The 14,298-nt window shown below is 40.8% G+C and overlaps 1 protein-coding gene across 4 annotated transcripts in view; it reads right to left on the bottom strand.

Moving 5' to 3' along the window:
- prkcz (protein kinase C, zeta) overlaps nt 1-14,298 on the bottom strand; it is a 122,055-nt gene that overhangs the window by 7,780 nt on the left and 99,977 nt on the right. For all 4 annotated transcript variants that reach the window (XM_072366641.1, XM_072366637.1, XM_072366640.1 and 1 more), the window contains one exon: nt 8,027-8,142. In XM_072366641.1, the coding sequence (XP_072222742.1) occupies nt 8,027-8,142 (116 nt within the window). The remainder of the gene's footprint in view (nt 1-8,026; nt 8,143-14,298) is intronic.

The following is a 14,298-nucleotide window of genomic DNA, read 5'->3' as shown; positions in this document are numbered from 1 at the left end:
AGTTGGAACAGAACTGTTCTCATTGTCCAACCTACCATTAGCATCAGTACTACCACAGCCAAGCAAGAGCAAAATCTAGGGAGATTTTTCCACACGACTGAGTAATTGTAGATAAATTTAGTTCTTCCAAGGACCAGTAAGGTCAGATAACTTTACTAAGAGTGGCGCACAATTACTTTACTTTGTAAACAACAACTAAAACACTGTATTAAAACATTAAGATAATTTGTTCCTTTAAAAAAAAAAAAAGATCTCGTCTTCTGCGGACAAAATAAGCCCTTAAAAAAGATAACTATTTTCACAACCTGACATAATTTACTGAGGTCCTAAAGGGAATGTTAAGGTCTTTGGAGGTTGGGTTGTGTGAAGCACTTATTACTCAGAAGTTAGTACCTAACCTTACCAAACTATCCCTTTAATGAAATAACATGCTTAAGTCAAAATTCAACATAAAGATGGTACAGCAGCACTCTTTTCCCACTCTAAATTTATATCTCTCTTTTGGTTTGGAAAAACCCCTTGAGATATTTTACCATACCATTCTACCTGAGAGCTCACACTACCACACACAGCAAACCAAGCTCAGACTACCACAAGTCAAGCTGATAGAAAGATATAACACTGGCTGTTCTTTAACTCAAATACTAAGATTTCCCCTGTCTGCAGTTCGGCCACAGACAGATGGTACTGATGCCTGTTTAAGGTGCAATCTTGTTCCATGTCATGTATTGAACATGCCCGAGTTGTCAAAACACTTAACTGCTTTATCCAACAGCCAGCCAGAGGGTTTATAAGCCATTAAAAAATAGCATATTAATCCATCTGTCAAATTTGAGCTCCCTGGGCTTCAGGGTTGCTCCAATCCCCTGCTTTGTTTGTTCTTGGAGGCTAACATGAAAAAAAAAACTGTTGCCCAAATGGGGTACTTTTCACCAAGTTCAAGTTGGTGAAAACCCACGATGGTGCATTTAATGGAAGTCGGAATTTCCAACTTTCAACTGGGAAAAATAGGTCCCCCGTATTAGAAGTCAGACTAGACAAAGACCTAGCAAAAATATTATTATCCAATTTATTTCTGAAGTTAAATAAACTGTGGGGCAGCTCAAGGTTCCTTGTTTTTAAACGGCAATATCAAATTGTAGTAAGTCATGACGTTAAGTGTGTGGTCAATGCATAATGTATCAGAGTATGTGCACTGACAACACTTACAGGCAACATGAATGACATGTTTTTAATGTGAGGCTTAAAGTATTTAACATGCTGTAATTTGTTGTTAAATATGGGAGAAAGAAATAAAGACTATCGTATAGCAACAGGTTTTCAGACATGAGCAGGATTGTGGCCCTAACCATGATAAACTGTATTCAGCACCCTGAAATCAACCTCCAAAGATGACAGAGATGGCAAAAGCGTGTTTTCCTTGGCCCTGGCTAAGGCTGCCATTTTCTAAGACTGAGAACTGGCATTGAGAACCTCAAACCTCTCTCCCCCTCCCATCACCACTCTGGCTAAGGGCCCCTAGCAATCCTGGCTTTTAATGTTGCAATATAAATCTCAAACATGGAGGGTTTACCCTTCTCTCTCCCCTATGCTGCTCTTACTTCTCTTTCTTCTCGTGCCAGCTCATCATGAGTGGGAGAGAGGGGAGACTGGAGAGCTTTTTGCATCACCCCCTCCGAGGAGAAGTGGGCGACGTCAGCCCCTCTCCTTGGTAACAGAGGGAAGAGAAAGGGATGGGGAGACAAAGTGCGAGACGAAGGCATGAGACATGAGTCTTTTTTTCTTTTTTTTTTGGCAAGTTGCCGTCATTAGGTAGAAACAGCAGAGACAGATAGGAAAGGGAGTCGAACAGAGCAGGGAATGACCTGAAGGATGGTCCAGCTGGTCGGGAATAGAACTGTGGACTCATTGGTGAGAACATTTGCGCGCTGACTGGGTCATCATAGCGTAAATCTTCTTTTTAATGCGCCACATTGTTTGATGCCTAGTTGGTATCTCCATGACTGAACTGACATCGTGCTCCCCACCCTGTTCTTCCTCTCATCCCACTCCTCCCACCACCTCAGCCTCCGTTACAACTGCCTCCTCAAAAGTCTGTCACAGACTCCTGTCATCAAACCCCGTCTCAAATGAGAAAGGATGAGCTTCAGAGTCATCCCGCTGCCACCCCTTAATGAGCTGCGAGGCTGGTTTGAAGTTCAGCGTCTGGTGAACGGCAGAGGCGTGCGGCACCTTCAAACTGATGGAGAAATCTGGTTGCTACCCAAAGACATCTGTCATGGCTGCACAACATGATGGGCATTTAACAAGGCCACTAAGAAGGGTACAGCCAGGAGCTGTGCAGCTGGTGATAACACCAATTACTGACAGCTTCTAAATTCTGCTTTCGGTGAAATTAAGCAATCAGGGTTTTGAGTATTAATGAACCATTGACAGCAGCTGGACAAAGCTCTGGATCACATGTTTAGAAGCTACACTTGTGTACAAATCTGTACTTTTGTCGCACATGTGGTGCGCATCTGTTCAGAGAAGGGTTCCCTAGTCAGATGTGTCCAAGAACAAAAGACATCATACACTATGCTGCTGCACACATCGTAGAGCTCCTTGAGGCAAACTTGAATTTTGTGGCACAGAGGTATTTAATAAAACTGACTTAACAAGTGGCAACACAGCTCTGAGTGCCAGCGATGCTCTGCTTTGCTTTATCTACTGCTCTCTAAAGCAGAGTGTAAAGGTGTCAAGTCCTGCAGCTGAGCTACAGTGGTGTAAAGTTTTTAACCATCACTCAAACAGGAAGCAGATGCAGCAAGTTATTGATTCATGGGTAAATGCAAACAGAAATACAGTAAATAAGGAAACAGACTTTCTACAATTCTGGTGAATATTTGGTCTAAGGCACATTTACTCTCCAACACAGCCTGAACCCTCTTAGACAAGCTTTCTGTCATTTCTTTAAGTAGTCTTTAGGAATAGTTCTCCAGGCAGGATAACTATGTTGATGTCCAGGCTCTGGGGAGGATTCATCCCTCCATAAGACCTGTTAACACTGATTTTCAGTCCACTTCTTGTGTCATTTGGCATAGCTCAGCCATTTCTCCCTGTTTCCCTTCCTTAAGAATGGCTTCTTGACAGCCACCCTTCCATGGAGACCATTTCTGATGAGGCCAACAGTAGATGGATCAGCTGAAGGTCCAGATGCATCTCTCAGGTCCTGTGTCAGGTCTTTGATGGATTTCTTTCCCTCTTTCTTAAGGACATCACTTTCAGATACTGTTCATCAGCTGTAGATAGTTTTTTAGGTCTTTTGTCCTCCACTTGTCCAGTTTCCTCAAAAGTTTTAAGGACACACTGCACACCGTGCTGAGATATGCCAAGTTTTCAGCTAAAAAAAGTATTGTGCCTTATGTGTTGCATACTGCCTGGATCTAAAGCATCATACCGATTCATGATGTGGAATCATTAAGATTTGGAACTAATAAACTCAATCCATGAAGCATGCGACAGTAAAAAAAAATGCTAAAGCTTTTCATACAAAAGCTGTGAGATTCTGCCTCATCCCAAGCTGTCCTTTTTTGCTGTGCAACTGTTTGGGGGTAATCCAAATCATGGATCAAAAGCAGACTTGATAATTGAAATGATAATTTCATCAGCTTTGATCATTTTAGAACTTATTTATGCATAAAATAGATTTTTTCAATCTCTCTCTGGCTTTGCTGCAGAGCTGGTTTCATCAAATCATTTCCAAACGGAGCAGTGCAGCAGAAGTAATGCAGGTTGTAAACCAGCAGGGTAATAAGCATCATTTTAGCAGTCCTCTTTCTCATTTAATGGTGCACACATTGGAACACTTTGCCAACAGGAATAAAAATCCCAAAGTTAAAAGTCTTCAGTTCTTCAGTTCTTCTTCTTTCAGAGATGAACTAGTCTATGCAGCACACAATGAGACAGTGGGGTTTTCTTTTTGTTTCTTTTATACTTTTCCTTTGTGTGTCACGTTGTTCTTGTTTTATTATCAGTTCTTTAAAAATTCTTTAAAATTACAACAATAGGACTACATTTAAAAAAATGTGTGACTTGAAATATGTGGCTTTTATGTATTACCCCTGTTGAATGAACTCTAAATGAAACGAAACACATGCACACGTGGAAAACACTGGATGGAACACAGTGCCAACACAGTAAAGCATGTTATGGGTTGAAAGGCTGGGACGTTGCTTGTAGCTCTCTACTTAAGCTCATTAGTGGGAAAACTGTAAAACTCCTTTCGTAGTCATGTGACCTCGTTCGTTTCAAGTATTCTGACTCGTACACACTTTGCTGCACTCAAAGGGCTCTGGATCAGTTTGCTTATTGAAGCTATTGCAGTTTTTATCACAACAGTCATCAGATTTATGACATTCTCAAGTACAGAAAATGACTTTAAAAGACTTTTGTAAATCAAAACAACTCATGATCAACAGTGAGCTGTAAAAGGAAACTTCTCATTTCCCAAAAGGATGGACAATGTGAAATAAAGCCAAAGCCTTGGTACTTATTAGGTCCTTATTGTCATATTATTATATACTTATCTGCGTTAGCAGGGTTCTTGCAGTGTTCTCCTAAGTTAACTGAAGATAATCTTAACCTTTTTAATAGCACAGAGAGGACAGTTCAGCTCGTTTTTCAGTCCCAAAACTGTAGGAAAACCAATGGGACGTTAAGGGGTTGTATAAAGGCACAATCATTTCATTCATATACTCTTTCTTTATGTTCTTATCAATACTTGCTGCCTGTATATAAGAATATTTCTGCAAACATTAACCACCTCCCAAAGAACTTCTAGCAGTACAATCCATCATTACAACAATTCATTTTACCCTCTATGTCAAGAAACAAAACATATTTTATCATTTTCTTTAACATGAAAGACTTCTTAATACCCTTTGAGGTTTTTTTTAAGAGCTGAAGTTGACATTTGAAAATCTGCAGATATCATGGATAAATAACTGATGCACGTGCTGTCTCTGTGGGACTTGTTATTTTGGCTCTTCTACAGTACGTCTCATGTGCTTCGTTACGCATTGCCCAACATATATTTAAATAATAAAGACTTCAGCTCAGTGCACCCTGTGATCTAAGCAGGCTCTGTCAGAGCAGTCTGTTTATCCTACAGAACACACTGACCCGCTCCAGTACACGAGTTACACCTTGAATGTTTTTACAGAGTTACGAAATTGAATTAAAAATGCACTTAAGTTGTACGTGTTTGTCTTAAAAGCCTAATAAGAGCTGTTAGTAGCATCCTGACTCTCAATCTATAAACCGCTTGGTTTGATTTTACATTCCCATCAAATATCTTTCCTTGCACCGTATAGGATGAGTCATGCCCCGTTTAACATCCAGCTGCTTCTTACAAGCCTCTTAGTGCAGGTTGCCATTCATTCATACTAATGAGTAGACTGTTTTCTAAGGTGGGTTAGGTGCATGCTCTATTTAATTTCCAGTTCAGCGCCTGGTTTTGAGCAGCAGCTTTGTTTAGAAACGGTTGGCTAAAAACCCTTCCAATGAATGCTTTGCAGGAGAAATATAAATGCTGGAGCCTGAACAATCAATCTAGCATGGATTTAAATAGAACTGTTGTCTAACAAAAGCCTGGTAATATCTATGGGAAAGGCTTGCCAAAGCCTTATGGAATCTATTTTCTGATGGCACAGAGGAAAACAAGCCTTGCTTGTGTCTTCGTGCTGCGTCTGCAGACAATCTTCAGCGGCGGAGCCTGCGTCGTGTCTGTTGCTGTGCCAGAAATCTTCAGCCTTTTCTCTCCAAAAGTAAATCTCAAACAAGAGCTTCTGTCAGATCCTGAAGGCTACATGTTGGCATTAATCAAGACAATGTCCCTGATGGATAAAGATGTCAACGCTGGGAACTCGCAGGGGGGGATGTTTTGGTTTATTTGATGAGAAAGTCCTGTGAGAAGATGCCACAGCATGCCGTGTTTGTAAGAAAGCACATTTAAGAAGGCGAGCTCTCTTTTTTTTTTTTTTTTTTAACACCGTTTGACCACGATAGAAAGAGTTTTCTTTTTAAAATGTGTACACCTTTACAGCTGTGCAGATCCACAGCTGTCAGATCACAGAAAACTTCTGGCCACTGAGAGCACAAAAAAAACCACACCATTTTAAGATGGAATGTAAAAGCAACAGAAAGGGCGGGAAGCAACAAAATTAACCGATTAATCAAATGCAGGTTTGATAAGACAACATTATCCATAATTGTCTCCTGTAAAATAACTCCTGACACTTTTGTCACTGACTGTTTATGTCGGTACGACTGGTTCAATGTCTGCGTGGCTGGGTATAAACACCACCTCAATGTTAACGTCTTCGACAGATTTATTCACATGACTGCATTGTTTTTGGCTCAGTTGGGTGACTGACTACACTCTCTACTCTTTCTTAGCCCAAATCTATGACCTCAGTCCTTCACATGGTTGAGGTTACAGCCACAATCTGAGTTTTAGCTCGAGCTAGCTTAACTTCTTTTTTAGCAAGGCTGAAGCCTCAACATATATGTCTGTTTGCCTTCTCCAACTCTCAAACTGGTATTCAATTAATCATTTCTTTGAAACATAAAAGAATCTAAACAATTTTAGAGGCTTTTTTGCCTTTATTTGGATAGAAACATTGGAAAGTTGACAGGGAAACAGAGGGGGGATGACATCCAGAGTTGGAATCATACCCAGGCATGCTGCAGTTAAATGAAACCATTTCTGTCAAGAAAGAAAATATTTTCAAGTTGCTTTGTGAATGAAGGACTTTCTAATAGCTTCTAAGTCTTTTACTGAGATCTGCAGAGATCATGGTTAAAGTGCAACGCATGTTGCCACTGGAGTGTTTGCCAGACTTCTTCTTTTGGCTGTGTGTTGTTACACACTTCACACAATCAACGCGACTAATAAAGACTTTTGCTCGGCCCGTCCTGTCATTCAAATGGATACTGGTCGACTTGTCTGCTTACCCTGCAGTAAGAGGTGTTGGGATAAGCCGGTTGTGCCGATAATCGCGATGTTAAAACAATTTAATATCGATATTGTGCCGATAACACACATGATGAGATCGTGGTTAAATCTCAGCTGTTAATATCAACATACAACTGAAAACAAATTGGTTTATGTCACTTTTAAAGTTCCTTAACTCCTTTTTCCGAAGAATTCAATTTCCAAAAAAGAGGAGACGATAAACGACGAAACCAAGACGAATTTATCTGATAGCAATGTTTCCTATCTATTTAGTCACCACATTGAGCATCTCAATTTATTTGAAACTGTGTTTCTTCTTTGCTTTATAATTCATAGTAAAAAAAAAAAAGAGTATTAAAAGAAGATGAAAAGAAGAGAAAAGAAGAGGGAGTTTACACCAATCCAAGACTAAACTTGGTTGTGGATGTTAACAGAATTACACTTAAATTTCTAAAAGAACACCACACTTATGCACAGCTTTGTGAATTTGGCAAAGAGAAAGCATTCATACCTTGATTCATACCTGATGAAGGTAATGAAACAACATCAATGAAAATTTGCTGCGACTTTCTGAGCAGAATACAGTTAAAGGATAATTCAGATTTATTTCTGTCTGATGCATTTTTCCGGTAAAACTAGGTTTTTGTGCTAACTCAAAACTCCACTCTGGAGCGGCCATTATTGCTAAGTAGATCTGCATTAGGTGCAGCTGGCACGGCTGACCAAAATATCTGCTTCTGTGGTTCAGGTTCAGGATTATTATCTATTACAATTTCCGTGAGTTGATAAGATTAAACACTCAGGTGTATGGTCAGGTGATTACAGATACAGCATAGTTACCCAAGTTCATTTACTTCTTAACATCAACTTCCACTGTTCCATTGATGGACTGATTATGTAGTATTTTGCAAGCAGTCCCTCACATAGAGAAGTGTTGTGTTTACTTGACTGGCCCACATGTGGAGCTCTAAATGATTCACAGAAGGTCGGCTTTAATGATGGCGTGAGTAAAAGAAAAGCAGTACTTACTCGTCGTCTGGTGTTAGCTGCACTGGTTCATTAGTAAACTGTGTGTCGAAGTTTTCCAGACCGTACTGATCAGAGATTTGAGGTTTGAAAGGTGGCGTCATCTCCTTCTTTTCCAGCTGCGGACAAACAAAGAAAAAACTAAATAAATGCGTCAACGTGTGTAAAAAAAAACTGTTTTAGGCACCACAGAGAAAACATTCACTGGTAAACTAGTCAAAACACCCAACCCTTGAACATTCCCACCATGTTGTTTTAATTCTGCGTGTCCCCTTACATATGCCTTTTCGATTCATTTCAATTTTATATAATTCAATCTAAATTCTATTCATTCATTTATAGTCCCGACAGCAAAAAACGATTCCTCAGATGCTTCTACAAGGAGAGAAGCCCATCAGTTCCCTTTGAGCAGCGCTTGGTGGCGGTAGATAAAAAAAATAAAAAAAAGACCTCATAATGTTACTTAGTAGTTCATGTTTTACTGGAAACTTGACGGACAACCACACTTTAACAGGTGAACAATGGCTGCAAGATGATTTACTTGAACCCTAATCCTTAAGCTTTGGTCTCAATGGATGGGTACAACTTTAAAAAAAAAATGAATCATGCAATACAAAGTAGTTTCCACAGTCAGTGCTTCTAATCTGCTTCACTTTGCCTGCCGACCCAAAATACTGTCCGAAAATGTGCCTGCTTTATTTCAAAAGGTATCTGAAAATGTGACAGATTTTCAGTGCAGTTTTAGGCTTCTGATGGGAAAGAGAAGGTGACTGAACACTGTTGGTCTTGGTGTGACTTCAGGCCTTGGATTTGGCTCAGGATTTACCATTCCTGTACTCCAATGAATGCAAGAAAGGAAAGGAACCTTTCACATTTGAGGCAAAATCAACCCAAAAGAAATCTGCCACACAGTGCATGTGGTTTTAACAGTGCAGCTCTTTTCCATATGGTCGGATGAACGGGAAGATGAGCATCGTGTGGCCACATCTTTCAGTGGCGATGACGACAGAACTGTACAAGGGAGAGAAAAACATGTCGAGGCAGCAGAATAATTGTGCCCGAGTGATTCAGCCAGGAGAGTTTTCGTCTGGTGTGTTTCCATGGTTTCACATCAGTCCCTCATCCTGTTAAAATGTGCAGTGAGGACATTTTCTGAGAACACAATGAAGTCAGAAGCACCACAGGTACATGAGTTTGCTCCTCGTGTTGTTTTTGATTGCTTCCTCAGTCTTTCGAAACCTGACCGGGAGTCGTGTCAGGGGAGGTTTGAAACACAGGGAAATCCATGATGTCTGATGGTTATTTCATGTTTTGGAACCAACTGACCATAACATGTGGAGCAGTACACGACAAGCACATTAGATCCTACGTCAGATCCCATAGTTTAATACTCACAGACCCACATATTGTCTCATGTCTGCAGAATCAAATCGGATTAAGAAAAACGTCAAAGTAAAACTGCGATTTATCAGATTTCTATTTCAATTTGACTTCCTGCAATTGTGAAAACAGTAATCTACCAAGAATCAATATTGTGCTGCGTGCCATGTTTCTGTCACTTGTCTTGTGTTCTAAATACTTCTGGCCTCCCAAAACAGCAGCGTGCTCCACCCATCAAGCTCAGTACAGTATGTCAGCTGCATGTGTTGAGAGGAAGGTTAGAAGGTGCGTTTCTAGACTTGTTTTGGAGATAGGTGACCTTCTGTCGCTAAGAAAGGGAGGAAAAAATCAAATGAAAATCAGCTGCCTGGAAACGGTTTTGAGGAGCCCCCGGCGCCCCATTCTTTTATAGTTAAAAGTCATAGTGTTTAAAAGAAACACCAGAGTTAAGGGTCAATAAAGAGATATACACTGCCTGGCCCAAAAAAAGTCACCACCTGGATTGAACTAAGCAAAGAGGTGGGAGCCTCCTATTGCACAATTACTGCAGGGGCGATTATCTTTCAGCTGGCAACAAGTTATTTAACTCCAACTGATGCAATGAGAAGTTTCTCATTTCTTAAACAACCATGTCGAAAGACACATCCCGTGGTCATGGAAAAGATGTTAGTCTGTTTGAGAAGGATCAAATCGTTGGCATGCATCAAGCAGAGAAAACATCTAAGGAGATTGCAGAAATGACTAAAATTGAGTTAAGAACTGTCCAACGCATTATTGAAAACTGGAAGGATAGAGGGGAACCATCATCTTTGAGGGAGAAATGTGGTTGAAAAAAAATCCTCACTGATCGTGATCAGAGATCACTTAAACTTTTGTTGAAGTCAAATTGCAGAAAAACAACAGAACAACTCAGGGCTATGTTTGATAGTGAAAGTAAGAGCATTTCAACTCACACGATGCGAAGGGAACACAAAGGATTGGGACTAAACCGCTGTGTAGCCCTAAGAAAACCACTAATCAGGGAGGCTAATCAGAAAAAAGGCTTACATTTGCTAGGGAGCATAAAGATTGGACTCTGGAGCAATGGAAGAAGGTCATGTGGTCTGATGAGTTCAGATTTACTCTGTTCCAGAGGGATGGGTGCATGAGGGTAAGAAGAGAGGCAGATGAAGTGATGCCCCCATCATGCCTGGTGCCTACCATACAAACCTGTGGGGGCAGTGCTACGATCTGGGGTTCCTGCAGTTGGTCAGGTCTCGGTTCAGCATCGTTATGAGCCCAAAGAATGAGGTCAGCCGACTACCTGAATAAACTGAATGACCAGATTATTCCATCAATGGATTTTGTTCTCCCTGATGGCACGGGCATATTCCAAGATGACAATGCCAGGATTCATCGGCCTCAAATTGTGAAAGAGTGGTTCAGGGAGCATGAGACATCATTTTCACACATGGATTGGCCCCCCCGACTCTCCCATCATCAATACAAGATCTTGGTGAAAAATTAATGTAACACTGGATGGAAATAAATCTCGTGACATTGCAGAAGCTTATCGAAACAATGCCACACCGAACGAGTGCCGTAATAAAAGCTAAAGGTGGTCCAACAAAATATGTAGGTGGCGACTTTTTTTTGGGCCAGACAGTGTATATATATCAAATAAACTAACAACCTTGTCTTATAATTTATACTTATTATTGTGATCATCATTTTTGCCATAATCAGAACAAATTCCACAGAAACAGCTGACTGCATTCACACGGTTTAAAAACGGTAACACTTGCCTTCATATTGTCCAAAACCTCTTTTACTGACAACACAAAGGTGGTCGCAGTCATCTTCCCAGGCCTGCTGAACTGTTTAGTGCGCAGCTTTTCCGATAGCACCGACAACTGGCCTCATCAGAAGTGGTCTTACATACAATGAGCAGACCGAGTAGCTCACTAGAACCAAGCTATTCTCATAGCTGTTCCACGAACCAGAGAGCCAATCCAGTCTCGTCAAAAAACCCAAGCTGTGAACGATCTGATGCCTCCTCCCTTCTTCAACAAAGTTACATTTATGAGCAAACATGTAAAAAGTGCTGTTAACAAAGTTAAAACCGGTATAATCTTGCTGGTGTAGCCTGGTGCCATGTCAGTAAAGGATTTGGTGCGTATTCTGACAGCAGAACAGGGAGATGACAGCGAACAGGCTGACGTCACAGACCAAAATCCAAAGTTCCTAGGTGCTTCTATGTTTCTATGTTCAGCTACGTTTTAGTGAAAACCAAATCATGATGTAGTTGATGTAAATTAAGTTTTACATTTCCAGTGCAGAAGAGCTGCCATCATCACAATGCTTTGCTGTGGATAAACTAATATTACATTACTGTTACTGACAGCAGTTGAGCTGTGGACTGTTGACTGTACTGACATTTAAAATGAGTGACGACAGATAAAGGTAGGGCCACAAAGGATGGGCATAAACTAGCATAGGCACAAGGCTTTTGAACAAGCAAACACGTCTTCAGTGTGCCGTTAAACATGAAAAACGTCAGGGAAAACAACTATATTACTCTGAGATGTGAAGAACAACAACTGCTCCTAAAGGATTTGAGAAATGGAAGCAATTTTTTTTATTACTATTATTCAGCTAAATAGAAAATTGAAGCAGATACCAGTACAGAAAGTCAAAGCTGTCAGAAGGTATCGATATAGGCTGTGTTACAGACTGGCTGCAAACATTGTGATTATTCTGTAATTTCCATTATGTTTGGCCATGTCTCTTTTCTAGAAGCAGAAACAGCTGATGATTCCTGCAAAACCCACCAAGTTGGCATAAAACACTTTTTTTAAGCAAGAATAAAGAAGTTTTGTTTTTGTATGTTGTGGTTTCCATCAATCTTTTCTAAAGTACAATTTCAAAACGCACATTAACAAACCGTGATGGATGCAGCGAATAAAGCAGAGTTCAGCTACAAATTTCTTTACTTCACAAGCAAAAATATTGCCCCAACCCCTCCTTCTTTGGCATGTAGACCCCGAGCTTTCTTTGACCAGTTTAGGTTGTCGAAACGTAAACCTAACCTTTTAAATCACCCCTGCTGTGCTCACACGAGTTATTCAAAAGTTACCACAAAGTGACGTGGCGTTAAAGTCACTGCTATGGAGGAATGATTTCCTCGGTGTGTAGTTATTACAAAGCTTCTGGCTGAAGTTTCTGTGCTTCATTAGTGTTATTGGTTCAAAGTGCTTTCTGAGAACAGCTGCAAAAAAACAACAAACACAAAATAAGTCACTTTCTCTCTTTGTATCTCCGTCTCTATCAAATTGCCCCATCTTCCCCAGTTTTTCTGTCTTTCCCTTCATTTACTCATTTCTTTTTCAGCTTCTTCACCCTCTACCAACACACCTGTCAGTTTCACCCCCTCACATCCTGTCTCCTTCATTCTCCTCTCTGCCTGTGTCTGTCCTACTCATTTTCAATTCTTTTATCTTTTCACATCCCTCTCCTCTCTCCTCCTACTTTCTATTTCTACTTTCTCTCCCCGTCTCTCTGATGTGTTGTCGGGCAGGCAGAAGCTGTGTGGTGGTAATGAAGTACACTGATGGCCTGGAATAAGCACAGCACCTTCACACACACACGGAGACAGTGCCCCTGAGGCCAGAGATGAACATGAAAGGGGTTAGAGATTATCAGGCTATACAGAGATGCCACGGACTCCCAGATGACAGCGCCTGCCAGAGTGTATTGCATCGACAGCCTGATCTTACACACTACAACAGAAATACACAAGCACACGTATACAGCATATACAAATGTGAGTGGTACTCCAGTGGTCTATGAGCTCATCTCCACATAAACAAGCAGACTGACGTCAGAGAAGCTGATTGCCTTCACATCACTGCTGGTTTGAACATTAGAAGTTTCTGCTGCTTCTCAGAAAAAAATCTGCTGTGCAAATCTGTCAGATATCTCCAACATTTCAGTATCTAAATGTCAACTGGTTCTGGGACTTATGTAAAATGAACAGCATTTAAATAGTGCCTTTTCTAATCTAAGCACAATGCACCTCAACCCACCGACTGAGCATTCATTGGTTAAAAAGACATCTACGTGGCCTATGGACATCTAGGCTAAAACCGGGCTAAACTTGACATAAAAAGTGTAAGTTTCTAAGAGATCTATGTCGATTTGATGAGAGTGAAACTTCCTACAGCAGAATGAGAGATAGCACATATCGTGAGCTGCAGTGGTTGAGCAAGCTCCAGAATCAGAGGCTACTCTGTGAAAAGAAAGCAGTTTAATCAGAGCAATAAAATGTTCATCTCTGATCTTTTCACAACAATTTTACTCTAAGACACAAATGAAAACATCTGAAACTCCATAAGAAAGTGTATCATGGACAGATGAGGCTTGCAGTTTGCAAGCTGATCTGAACCAAAGGGAGGCGGCGGACAACACAGGCAGGCGTGATCCCGATAGCCAAGATGTGATTTAGAGGAGTAAAAAGTTCATCTCTTAAAGTTTTTCACAGCAGCTATGCTCTAAGACACAAGTAAAAACACCCCAAATTCCATAAAGCGTGTAACATGGACAGATTTTGATTTATCAGAGCTGAAGTGGATTTCGTGGTTACTTTTGGCTCGCCGTGGCAGCACTGAGGCTCCAGCAAGTGGTGTTGGGGTGGAGCAACACACCCCACCAGATTTAATTTGCCTCATCTTCTCTGAACCCTCGTCCTCAGTGGAAATGCAACAGAACCAAGGCTGGATAATCTTTAAGCCTCTGGAGAGAGAAAAAATCCAGTCCGATGACTATCCTTTCAAACTCTATACTCTGATACTGATGGACCACCTGCTCGTTAATCATTTTTCCTGCAAGTTATCAATACATAACAAAACCGTGTCTAA

This window comes from Leuresthes tenuis, unplaced genomic scaffold, assembly GCF_036924035.1.
Source record: "Leuresthes tenuis unplaced genomic scaffold, fLeuTen1.0.hap1 SCAF_16, whole genome shotgun sequence".
Lineage (NCBI taxonomy): Eukaryota > Metazoa > Chordata > Actinopteri > Atheriniformes > Atherinopsidae > Leuresthes > Leuresthes tenuis.
The sequence above is the reverse complement of the archived record's forward strand: the minus strand, read 5'-3'. Positions and strand labels throughout refer to the sequence as shown.